The sequence below is a fragment of the Magnolia sinica genome, chromosome 5 (assembly GCF_029962835.1).
Source record: "Magnolia sinica isolate HGM2019 chromosome 5, MsV1, whole genome shotgun sequence".
NCBI lineage: Eukaryota > Viridiplantae > Streptophyta > Magnoliopsida > Magnoliales > Magnoliaceae > Magnolia > Magnolia sinica.
The window spans coordinates 3,380,238-3,392,436 of record NC_080577.1 but is presented as its reverse complement, the minus strand read 5'-3'; the positions used below and the strand labels follow the sequence as shown (position 1 = coordinate 3,392,436).

The 12,199-nt window shown below is 40.7% G+C and overlaps 1 protein-coding gene across 3 annotated transcripts; it reads right to left on the bottom strand.

Annotated features, from left to right (window-relative positions):
- Positions 1 to 970: 970 nt before the first annotated feature.
- Positions 971 to 7,187, bottom strand: LOC131245143 (uncharacterized). Of its 3 annotated transcripts, none has more exons than XM_058244397.1 (6): positions 6,865 to 7,187; positions 5,598 to 5,752; positions 3,735 to 3,952; positions 2,299 to 2,911; positions 1,694 to 2,215; positions 971 to 1,584 (listed from the first exon to the last, which is right to left on the bottom strand). In XM_058244397.1, exons 1-6 carry the CDS (start codon positions 7,038 to 7,040, stop codon positions 1,469 to 1,471), a joined length of 1,800 nt encoding a protein of 599 aa, XP_058100380.1. In that variant the 5' UTR covers positions 7,041 to 7,187; the 3' UTR covers positions 971 to 1,468. The 3 variants fall into 3 exon arrangements, with proteins under 3 accessions (XP_058100380.1, XP_058100382.1, XP_058100381.1); XM_058244399.1 differs by lacking the exon at positions 6,865 to 7,187 and adding an exon at positions 4,402 to 4,590 and having other exon boundaries at positions 5,598 to 5,697; XM_058244398.1 differs by lacking the exon at positions 5,598 to 5,752 and having other exon boundaries at positions 6,865 to 7,171.
- Between the last annotated feature and the right edge of the window lie 5,012 nt (positions 7,188 to 12,199).

Here is a 12,199-nt window from a genome sequence, read left to right as displayed (position 1 = left end):
ATCTTGGACCCAATTAAAATCAGGTTCAGTCAGGTCTAGTTAATTTTAATAGTAGTATTATATACTTCACAAATATATTAATTATTTCAGCAACAGTACAAGGTTTGCCAAGACGCAAGATCTCTCAAATTGGCACATGTGATGTGCATGATCTAATCCATCCATTCAAAGTGCCCCGTGACCCTGTGGATGCCCTTATTTGACAGGCCCGACCTAACCCCTACCCAAAAACCAAGGTCCAAAGACTTGATGCATACCCGGTGGATACCAAGACTCAATCAGACCAGGTCAAGGTCCTAAAAACGAGATCCGGACAGGTAATGATCCTGAAAGCAGCAAGTCCAGAACCCAATTAAACTGGGTCCGGGAAATGTAGAACCCAACCTGAACCTGACCCGTCCGCAGCCCAACTACTCATGCTTTCCCCAGCTTGTATTTAAAAATGCAGACCTCTCTGGGATTTGAAATTTGTAGTTACCAAGTACTTCCCCAAGAGCTCTGGGAATTCCTATAGCCCAACTTTAAAATAAATAAATAAATAAATCAGACCATTCCCACTCATCCGGCGGGCCAGTGTCAACACGAACACATGGGTAAAAGTTCTTTTAGCTGTCCATACACTCTCCTCACCTGATACTGGGCTGGCCTGATTTCTGGGCCACCAAATGGACTGCTGCTTCGGGATCTTTGGGGCAGCACCGCTGCTGTCTTGAAATATAGAGAAGAAAGGCACAGCCTGGATTGCTTCCACCCACTAACCAGAGTGGTCTCCAGCATTTCATTTTTGCAGTACAGTACAAGGATTTGGATCCACTCATATGAACCCAGTCACGCACCTGCAGTCATCAGCGCCAGCCATCTCACATGCCAACATGGCACGCATGCAAGCTCATCAGGCAGGCTCACCACAAATGCACCACCGTCTTCCATAAGGAGCCAACCTTATTTGGATGCTAGTTATGGATTCATGGACAGCCAGGTTGTGCCACTTTTTTCTTTTCTTTTTTTTGAAAGGTGACTAATATTATTGAAAGGCCAGGAAGGCCAAAAAACAAAGAGCTACAAGAAAAGAAGAAGCCAGAAAGAGAGAGGGAAAAACAAACCCAGAGAAAATTACAAGAACAAAGGGCTCAAACCCAAGCCCATCCCACGAACTTTAACCCGGGGCCCATTCCCTAATGGACTGAAAGACCTTATACAAGACCTCATGGAACAAGCTACTTACATCATCGAAGCAGCAATTATCAGGGCAGCAAGCAGCGGAGCCTGCACCTCTTTTTTTCGGAGCTTCCCACCACCTCCAGCATCCCAGCTTGTGCCACATTGACATCTTCTACCCTCACGAACCATCTCAAAAAATAAAGAAAGGCAACTTGAATTTAAAGAACTGATTTATCAGATTGTATAACAACGATGAATACAGTGCATGCTAACACCTAATAAACATGATGAGTAGAACCGAATGCCTTTATTCATTTAACAGCATTGTCGGCAGCACAATACCCGTGCCCAGAGGAGATGGATCTCGCGAAGGTGTAAACTGCAACTCAAGTAATTCATCCCTGCTGTACTTTATCCTTTCATCTGTTTCAAAGGTATTTTTAGAAAAGAAATAAGATGATAGTAGTGGATGTTGTATCTTTTTAAAAAAATAAAATAAAATAAAATAAAAAAACCACCTTGAATATCTTACCCATGAATTTCACTTTATGGAATAACCTATTTGGGGTCCACAATGATTTGACCCCTTTCAGGGTGGATTGCAGTGGCTGTCCACGGGATGGGGATGGACTATCACCCATGTTTTGGGACACTAAGGACATCTGAAAATGTTCGTGCCTCACGTCAAGTTGAGGATGGTTCTTACAAAACGCTGAAATCGCATCGGCAGATAAAAGCCAACATTCACTCAGGTCTAGCTTCTGCAGCATACCCGGTGGCTGAAACGAATGGAGTCCGGCATTGGTCAAAACAGCACCTCGAAATCCCAGAGACTTTAACTTTGGGAGAGACGACAAAGTATGCAAGGTGACGTCTGACAGAAAATCGCTTTTGAGAGATAAATGGCTCAACTCTCTGAGAACAGATAGAGGATGCAACTCCTCATCTCTAACTTGGGTGTCTTCCAAATCCAAGCTCTCCAAATGATCGAGATTGTGGAGTGCAGTAAGCGAGAGAAACCTATCCGGACTGTGCCCTGCCTGATAGATATAACCTGGCATTCCAGCATTTACAACAGTAAATAAATTATCTTAAAAGTCCGTACATGTAAAATGCAATCTTTGGTGGAGATTATACCTTTAATACTTGTGTTGCTCAAATTGATTGTCCTTAAAGAAGGCATTATGCTGATATATGAGAGAGCAGTGTCGTCAACAGCTGTATGGGATAAGGATAGAATCTCAAGATTCGGAACATTTCTTGCTAAAATAGCTATCCCTCCAGAACTGACTCTTGTATTACTGAGATTTAAATCTCTCAAACTCGCTCCAATGTTTGCGACCAATTCCATAAGATTGTCTACCATTCTGCTAAAACTGAGATCCAAATGTTCAAGTTGGTCCATGTTTGGTAAAAAACAGAAATCTTGAATAGGGGAGCCAGATATATCGAGAAAAGACAGCTGGCTTGCATCCAGATAAAAGAAGGCTTCACGCACGTCTACAAACATAGCTCCAGTGACAAGCAGCTTTGTTAGAGGAGCTCTAACTTCATCATCTCCCTCAAATATTGATTGTATGGTGCACCTACTCATGTTTAAGCAGTTAAGAGAGGGCAGATTCGGTAACTTAGTGACATCAGTCCAAGCAAGATTCAGAAAACTCAGGTTGGGGAATGATGCAAGAACAGCAGCTCCCTTGTTGGAAATTTTACTTCCCCACAAATCCAAGTACTCCAGTTGTGTCAGTACCTAGAAATAAAAACAGTTAAAGTCAAGGTGGTCAGCTTCAAGAGCAAAACTTGAAATTAGAATGGATAAAAGAAAAATCATCATCAATTACAGACAATCGAGCATCAGTAAAGAAACTAAAGGAAGAGAGGTATTCCACTCCCTAGAGAAGTAAAAACCTACAAAAAAAAATCATATAGAAGGTTTCCAGACAAAAACACCACAAATAAAGAGAGACATTAAGACAAGAAAAAGACAAATGAAAAAAGCCCTTGGTGGAAAAGAGGGAGAGAAGTAAATCAAGAGTAGGGCTGCAACTTGGGTTCAGCTCCCAACCTGAGTTTGGGTCGCGTTCTCAGTCCCCCAGCATGTTAGGGTTGGAAAACTCTGATTCAGTTGGAAATCAGGTTCGGGTTGAGCAAATTCGGGTTGGGTCGGGACAGGTTGGGAATAATCACATGTATTTAGGTCTGGTTTGTTTGGGTGGGGTCAGGATGGTTTAGGGTTGAGTATAGAGGAATTCGGGTAAGGTTCAGGTTGGGGCACCTTGGGTTGGAATTTGGGTCGGGTCAGGTTGCAGGTTGGGTCCTCTTGACGTAGTTCAGGCTCGGATAGACCCTCAACACGACCAACCTGCCTGAATTGCAACCGTAGTCAAGAGAGAAACCTGAATGCCTGCAATGGACAGATTGCCAGATCTGTGACAGGTAATCCCCCCCAAATCCAATAAACAGAGTTTTCTAAGAGAGGAAAGGCGCAGGACTGCATCCGTGGTCAGGCCAGTCTATGAAATCCACAGTTTCTTCAAATTTAGAGTCTAATCAAGAGATAGAAACCTGAATACCTGCAATGAACAGATTGCCATATCTGTGACAGGTAATCCCCCTAAATCCAATAAACAGAGTTTTCTAAGAGAGGAGAGGCGCGTGACTGCATCCGTGGTCAGGCCAGTCTCTGAAATCCACAGTTTCTTCAAATCTGGAATGGATAAGAGATGCTCAGTGGCAGCATCAGTGATCTTCGAGCACCTCGACAGATCCAGCTCTTGTAAACTAGTCATTCCTGAAACGATGAAACATAAAAGCCATAAATAAGCATCTCTTTACTTAACATCAACCGACCATAAACTCTCGAGTCCTAACACAGTTCTGCATCTGCATACAGTAACATGAGATCATTTTTTATTTTCAAGACCACTCGCATATGGGTTACGGATGTAAAAAGGGGGGGAATAAGCGGGAATCTTTTTCTTTTCTGTACCATGAAATGTAATCATATTGGCAAAGGGTACATGTGGAAAGTAGCCCAACTTGGAAGATGAACTGTACAATGTTCAGCCGAGCTAAATGCCATTTCTAGCACAGCAAACAACTATCCTTGTGGCCTACAGTTTCATAATTGAAGCTGGTCATCTGGTTGTTTCGATCATTTATTGATCATGTTAGGAAAAACTACCCACCAGAAGACATTATTTAGGACCAGTAGCCGTGGATGGTTAATGAATGTGGAACCTGTTCACTTGCAGGCCACAATTCAGGCAGCTCAAATGTCGATAGGAAAAAGATCAGGAACTTAAAATCATCCGTCAGAGACTACTTAGTATATCCTTTTAGGAATGGACCACCCACAATGGGTCACCAGCAGTCAGGATCTCCAAAAGGCAGGTCCCACCTGTCTGCTCGCTTGAAGGAACAGAACTTCTGTTTCATTCAGCCAAGCATGATATAATACCCAAAATGATAAACATCATTTCATCAGAGGACAACTTGAAACTTTTTATTTTTATTTTTATAAGAACTTGAACTTATTTTCCACAAATAATCTAAGGTTCTGTTTGGTAGGATGCCTAAAAATGAGTTCATCTCATTTGATTCAGATAACAGTAATTATATATTAGAGACTTGATCTCTAATACAAACAAGTTCATGTTAATAGTATTATGTATTAGAGATCTTGATCTCAAATACATAGTACTTTTAACTAAAAATGTCAAATCGCATAAGCCATCAGCCTGGGCTGATTGCTTAAGGCATCGCATAATCGCATAAGCGATCGCTCAGGCTGAAGGTTTTTTTTTTTTTTTTTTTTTTTTTTTTTTTTTTTTTTTTAATTTAAAAAATTTAAAAAAACTAAAAAAAATTAAGAAAAACTATGTATAATTACTACAAGTGTTTGGATTGGGTTTATTTACCTATTTCATTGTAGTTTGACTATTAGGCCATCTATATGTTGAGTTATATTATATTATAGGTAACAAAACAAATTTAAATGATCAACAAGTTACACTAAGAAAGAATTAATTATTGAAAACTACAAATATAGAAAATGTATTGATAACTTGAATATTGATGAGTTGATGCATACAATACAACTTACAACTTACAACTTATTACAATCTATAAGAAACTGGATTGTTGGCCATTATGCCATGATTATGTGATTATGCCATGATTATGCGATGCGATTATGCCATCGCATAATCATGGCATACTTCCTGCACGGCATATGCGATCATGGCATAAGCGATCTGAGCCATGGCGAGCGATTATGCAATCGCATAATCGCTTATGCGAGCGCATATGACAACACTAACTAAAATGAGATGGACTCATTTTGAGGTGTCTACCAAACAGGGCCTAAAGGTGCTAATTAATTTCAAAAATGAAGATATGACATCTAAGCAATGTCACACAACAAAAGTGAATACCTGTAATGGACCAAAGCACAGAATTATTGATAGATTTGCAACCCGCAATATTGAGAGTACGGAGGTAGCGAAACGCGCCCAAATATGCCATCCATTCCGCATCCACAAAGCTTTCACCCTTCAAATCAATCTCCTCTATACAGTGCTGGAACACTCTGCAAGAGGCAAATTTGAACCATGAGAGCTCAAACTCACTCTCATTCAGATCAATAATCACAAGCACTAGGGGCTGGATGGGACTTGAATGGACAGTTTGCATTTTTAGTTATTTGCTCAAAAGATTTAAATAAAAAAAAAAATTTTTAAAAAAAAAAGAAAAGAAAAAAGAAGAAGAAGAAAAAGATAAGAAAAGAAAAGAAAGGAAGAAGAAGAAGGACAAGGAGGGTTGCTCTCTCTGCCCAAATTCCTTTGATCTGTTAAACAAACAGATATTGTGGATCATGGCGAATAGTGTTCCAATGTTGTCTGCTTGGAACAAGTGGTAGTTTGGTTAGGTGATTAGATCCATTGACCTGATACCTCCTGCAATAGACACCACTAAAATCTTCCTAACCTTAAGATTCTGGCCATTTTCTGGACTACTGTTGTATTTTATTTTATTTTTCTCTTAACTGCCTATTGTTAGGCCAGTGCTCAAATGGTTAGAATTCCAAACTTGGGGGATTTTGGAAGCATCCACCATCCATGATGAGATCCATCAGATCAACGGTTTGGATCACCTAAGCACAGGCAACTTACCTGAATCGATGCAATAGATACTAGTTACCTTCTGATATCCGGACCTAACAATTTCTCTATCACGAATATTGAAAAGTCTTCAAGAGGTTATATCCAGTGGCTGCACTGTGATCGCGACGATTAATCTGGCAGGACCCAAGCGAGAAAAAAAATTCCAATGCAGGCTGTTGAAAATGCTACCGTCCATTTCCAGACCCAACAATCAGATAATAAAGGTCATCTAATTGAAAATGATAGGAAAAATAACAAATCATCGGTGATGGTCCAACCCACCAGATGCAGGATCCAGATCAACAAATATGGAACACCACGAGCATAAGGTCCCGCGACCGGGTATAACATCAAGTTCCAAACCCTAACAATACTAATAGATCTAATTCCTCCAATTTAGAAAAAAAAAAAAAAAGAAGTAAATTTAAGGGTTAGGGTTTACACAAAAGCATCAAACTCCACCAATAATCCATCATTTCACGGATCGATGGATAGAGAGAGAGAGAGAGAGAGAGAGAGAGAGAGAGAGAGAGAGTACTCGAGCAAGGAAGGAGTAACGAGGCGGCGCCGGAGGAGACGTCGGAGAAGCGATTGTGCGAGTTGAGTGGGCATTCGCTCAAGCGTCCGGCGCTGCCTCCGCCATTTCTCAACGCTTTCTCTGCTCTCGCTCGCGGCATCGATGCAGAGGCCCACCAACCCCACTTCCACCTCCATTCCTTTTCACCTTCTTCTTCCTCTCTTCTATTATTAGGGTTTTCTGCAGAAACGGAGCTTCTTCTCCTTCGGCTCTTCAATTTCTATGCTTTTCTTCAGAGATGCAGCGAAAATGGTTTCCCTTCGCTGACTATATTCTTTTTTATTTATTATTATTATTTCCTTTGTTACACCGCTGATGGGCTTCCGGAATCCGTGTGCCTCCTTAGGTGGTCCCACCGCACACCTGTGGTCGTCGTACTTGGACTCAGACTCGGTAGTGACCCCTCCAGTACCGAGATATCGGTACTGGTCGGTTATGGGGGCCCACCGTGATGTATATGTTTGATCTCCTCGGTTCATCCTTTTTATCAGCTCATTTTAGGTCACTGGCCCAAAAATAAGGCAGATCTAAATTTGAGGTAGACCACACCATAGGAGACAGGGATGATTAAATATCCACCATTAAAAGCTTCATAAGCCTAATGTAATGTTTATTTATCATCCAACCTGTCACCTCTGATTTGGATCTCTCTCAAAAAAAATAAGTAAAAATAAATAAATAAATAAAATCAAGCTGACAATCTAGCATACTTTTCTTTAGAGCTGGGCAGATCAGATCCGATTCAATGGATCCGACTCGATCCTAACCGAACCGATGGTTTGGATTGGTGCAGATCGAGTTAGGTATTTCAAATCCGAATGATTTTCGGATCGGGATCGAGTCGTCGTCAATCTAGACCAATCCGGTCCGAAACTCGATCCGAATGGATCCGATCCAATCAAATCCGACTCGATTCGGAGCCTTAGGAGGATTTTAATGGAGGATATCCAATCATTATTGTTTTCCTGTGGTGTGGTCCACCTGAGATTTTTATCCCTTTAATATTTTATATCAAGCCTTAAAATGATTTGTAAAAATGGATGAACGGCATCGATGAAATATATACATCATGGTGGGGCCCACAAATCACCGAACACAGGGACTCAGGGAGGAGCGTCAGCACCATACACCACTGACACCAGCTACTGTTGTAGCCTACGCTGTAGCTGGCTAGGTACGTGGCATGCAAAGACAAGACATACGCTCCTTGAGCTCCGAGTTGTACGAACAGTTCAAAGGAGATCAAAGTTATATGGGCCTCACAGTGATACATTTATTATATCTACACCGTTCATATATTTTTAAAGATCATTAGAGAGCATTATCCAAAAAAAGAATAATATCAAAAGATCATATGGACCACACCACAAATAGCAACAGAGAATGATTTTCACCGTTAAACATTTCGTGTGGTCCACTTGATAGTTAGATCTATCTTATTTTTCGTATCAAGCCTTATGACAAGCTCGCCAAAAGGATGGACGATTTGGATATAACACATACCCCATGATTAGACCCACGGAACTTGCTAACGTGGTTACAGCAAATCACGTGAAAAAGTATTCAATGAACTTGCAGTGCACGTAACACATGTCCGGTAAAAGTGTATATACGATAACGAAGTATTCTTTCAGAGTCATGTGGGGCCCAACTTGATGTATATGTTTTATCTAAGTCGTTCATCCATTTTGACATATCATTTTATGCCTTGAGCACAAAAAGCTGGCATATTAAAGGTTGAAGTAGACCATACCACATAAAACATTTGGATTAAATTCATACAATCCGAATCCTACCGAATCCGTTCCAACTCGGTTTCACTAACCGAGTCGGACTCGGTTCGGATCAGGTCAACTATACATCGGATCGGTCCGAGTCAGGTGACCCGGACTCAGTATCGGATTGGATCGAGTTCGGGCCAGGCCATTGAGACTTCGGATCGGGTCGAGTTGGACCCAATCCGATCCAATCCGGACTGATGCCGAGCTCTACTTTTCTTACTGTTTTCATGTGTTGTGGCTAGGGGTGTACATCGAGTCGAACCAAGTCGAGCTGGCCTCTGCTCAACTCGGCTCAACCACCGGTTGACCTCAGCTTGAACTCGGCTCGACTCGGTCCTCGAGCCTGACTGGCCAGCTCGGCTCAATTCGGTCAGCAGCTTGGGCCGAGTTTAAGACAAGATCGAGCCGAACCCACATATGTGTGAAACAGAAGCAATGGTTTTACAGCTATTTTATTAAACACCTTCTAAGCAACATAAAAACCAAGAAAAACCTAGAAAAAAAAAAAAAAAACACCTTTTAAGCAACATAAAAACCAAGAAAAAAAAGGGGTATTTGTTTCACGTACATACTTTCCTTGCCACCAGGCACACTTCATTGAGTCATTTTATCAAACACTTGGTGGGCAACATCAATGGCAAAGTAACTGAGTCACCAAACTGGTTCAATCTGAGTTCGATTCGAGTTGGATTTGATCCGAGTTGAGTCGAGCTGGGGCCTGCTCAAACTCGTCTCGAACTCATTTTTGAGCTCAAAAAATCAACTCGACTCGGCTTGAACTCAGCTTCGAACTGAGTCGAATCGAGCTTTTTTGAGTCAAGTCGAGTGAGCAAACCGAGCTAGCTTGGTTCGTGTACACCCCTAGTTGTGGCCCACCTGAATTGTTAATTTGTCAATTTTTTTACTTCCAAATGAATATCACACATAGAATATAGTGGGCCCCATTGATCTTGTGTAGTAAATGATGCGAATGAGAAAATTCCCGACAATATCGGCAGTTACCACATACAAGTTTACAAAGGCAACTCTTTGAACGGTTGAAAAAAAATTAAATCATAAATTAGAAAAAGGTTTTGCTAATGTCCTTTTGTTCATACAAACGGCGGCTTCACATCAGCTTCGATGGTCCTGCACATCCAATTTGTGGGAGGGAAAATGGGGAGAGATTAAGAGGAGAAACAAAGTAGGTCTATCATCATCTTATAACGTCCATACCATAGATCCCATTTTCTGCTTCTTATAATTTAGATTTCAAAGTGCCATATAGTGCAAGAATTCTAAACATGAGATCTATTGCGTATAATAATTATTGATGCTAAAATCTGGTTCACCCTTCGCTAAGCTCCGAGTACTTGAACCAAGGCTTGTTATCCTGCACAAGAGAAGGATAAAGGAGACCCTGGCTAGAACATGGGACCCTTCGATGCCAAAGTCAGACTACGAATCTGGATCTAAGAAGTGTTGCTAGGACTTAGGTATCAAGATCAGATATTATGCACATGTTCCTATAGATGGGCCTCCTATTTATACAATTTTCCTGAGATGAACGTGCCCGTCATTCTCGGCACGATCTTTGTCGTTGAACGAGAATGGTGCGTGCGCTAATGTTGGCCATTACCTAGAGATCGTGTGCTGGATGTTGCTCTAGACATACGTTACTAGAGTTAATTCCTCAAAGTGATCATTGACCATGTTCTCATCTGAGCCAATCCTAAAATCTTAGTTTTAATCACGACAATCTGAGCTCATGGGTGAGTTGATTCTGGTCGGAGCCAACGGATGGGATGCGTAATGGCTTCTTCCGGATTCCAGGTCGATGTCAAAGCTCTATAAAAGAACCTGGAATCTCAACATAGATTGTTATAATTAGATCGGTGTAGACGAACTACTATTAGCTCGAGGCTCCACCCGTCGACTTCTCCAAGTTGCGAGTTCGGCTCAGATCTTCCCATAACAATAATAATAATAATAATAACAGATTATTATAACAAATTAACTTCATTCAAATGAATTTTTCTCATTTTTGGTTTCATATCTTAAAATGAATTTTTTAAGAGGATGGATGGTGTGGATAACTCACATATATCATGATGGGGCCCACATTTTAAATCAATAATAACAAGTATTGTATGGACCGCTTTTCAAAACATAATTTCCAGCGAATTTCAAACCGGTGGAGTAAATAATAATTACTTATTTCCGCAGGGAAATTAAAAACCAAACAACCCCTAAATCACTCAAGCTTGTGAGCCCACCATGTATTTTATGTAAAACCCACTCGGTCTACCAGGTTCTAGACTGATCAAGGAAAAATAAAAATAAAAAATCAGTTTGATACAACTAACGGTGCCACGTCATAGTGAACAGTGGAGACTGGTTGCAACCATGGGTTTGTGCGTGGGCCACCACGGTCCATATTTATCATCGAACCCGTTGTTTGTTAGGAATCATCGAGATAAAATGAAAATGCAAAACTTACCTAAGATGAATCCGGATCCTCCATTTGAGGAAAACAGTAATGATGCGGACCAATCACATGCAAGAAAATAAAAATTTCCTGTTTTACTCGAGTAGAGGATCCGATTCAATTAAAAAAAGTGAAAATGCAAAACTTAGTTTGATATAACTGTTAAGTTGGCTGAACCGTGTGAACTCTCTATACATTAATGAATATGTTGTATATCTTATCTGGGTGGCACATTAGTGGGTGTTACCTAGACCATGTGGGGCCTGCATTGATTAATCTATCGTAGATCCCTCCATTTTATTCATTTTTCAGTTCAATCTTGTGCCTTGATTCCAAAATTTAAGCAGATCCAAATCTCAAGTGAACTATGCTATCAGAAACAGTGGTGATTGACCATAAAAACTTTTAGGGGCCTCTAAATTTTGGATCAAGCTGATCTTTGTATTTTCCCTAAATCTAAGTTTGTTTGACATTATGGCAGATAAACATTATAGTGAGCCTTAAGAAATTTTTAATGGAAGGCTTTCATTCAGCACTGTTTATTGTGTTGTAATCCATATGAGATTTGAATATGATTAAGTTTTGGAACCATATCCTAAAATGATCTTGAAAAATGGATGGACATTGTGGATATAAAACACATCATTAAGGTGGGCCCACGGCCAGGGTAAGACCCACTATCTGATTACCCGAGTAAAACCTAATCTACCCTCGATTGTGTATGTCAGTGTTTGTAGGGATGATCTTTATATGTATGGTTAAAATAATTGCTCGCACTTCTCATACAGCGGTATTTAAATATAAAATATGGGGGTGTTCTTCCTGGTCAAGTAAGGACTGGGATTCAATGGTGACCGAGTGCTGAGGTCGGTGAAAGTCGGTGTTCAGTGGGCCCACAGAGATGAATGTGTTTAATCCATGCTGTCCATTTATTTTGCCAGCTCATTTTAGTGTATGAGACCAAAAATGATACAAATCAAAATATTAGGTGGACCATGCCACTGGAAATAGTGGTGATTGAATGCCCACCATTAAAAACATTTTGGGG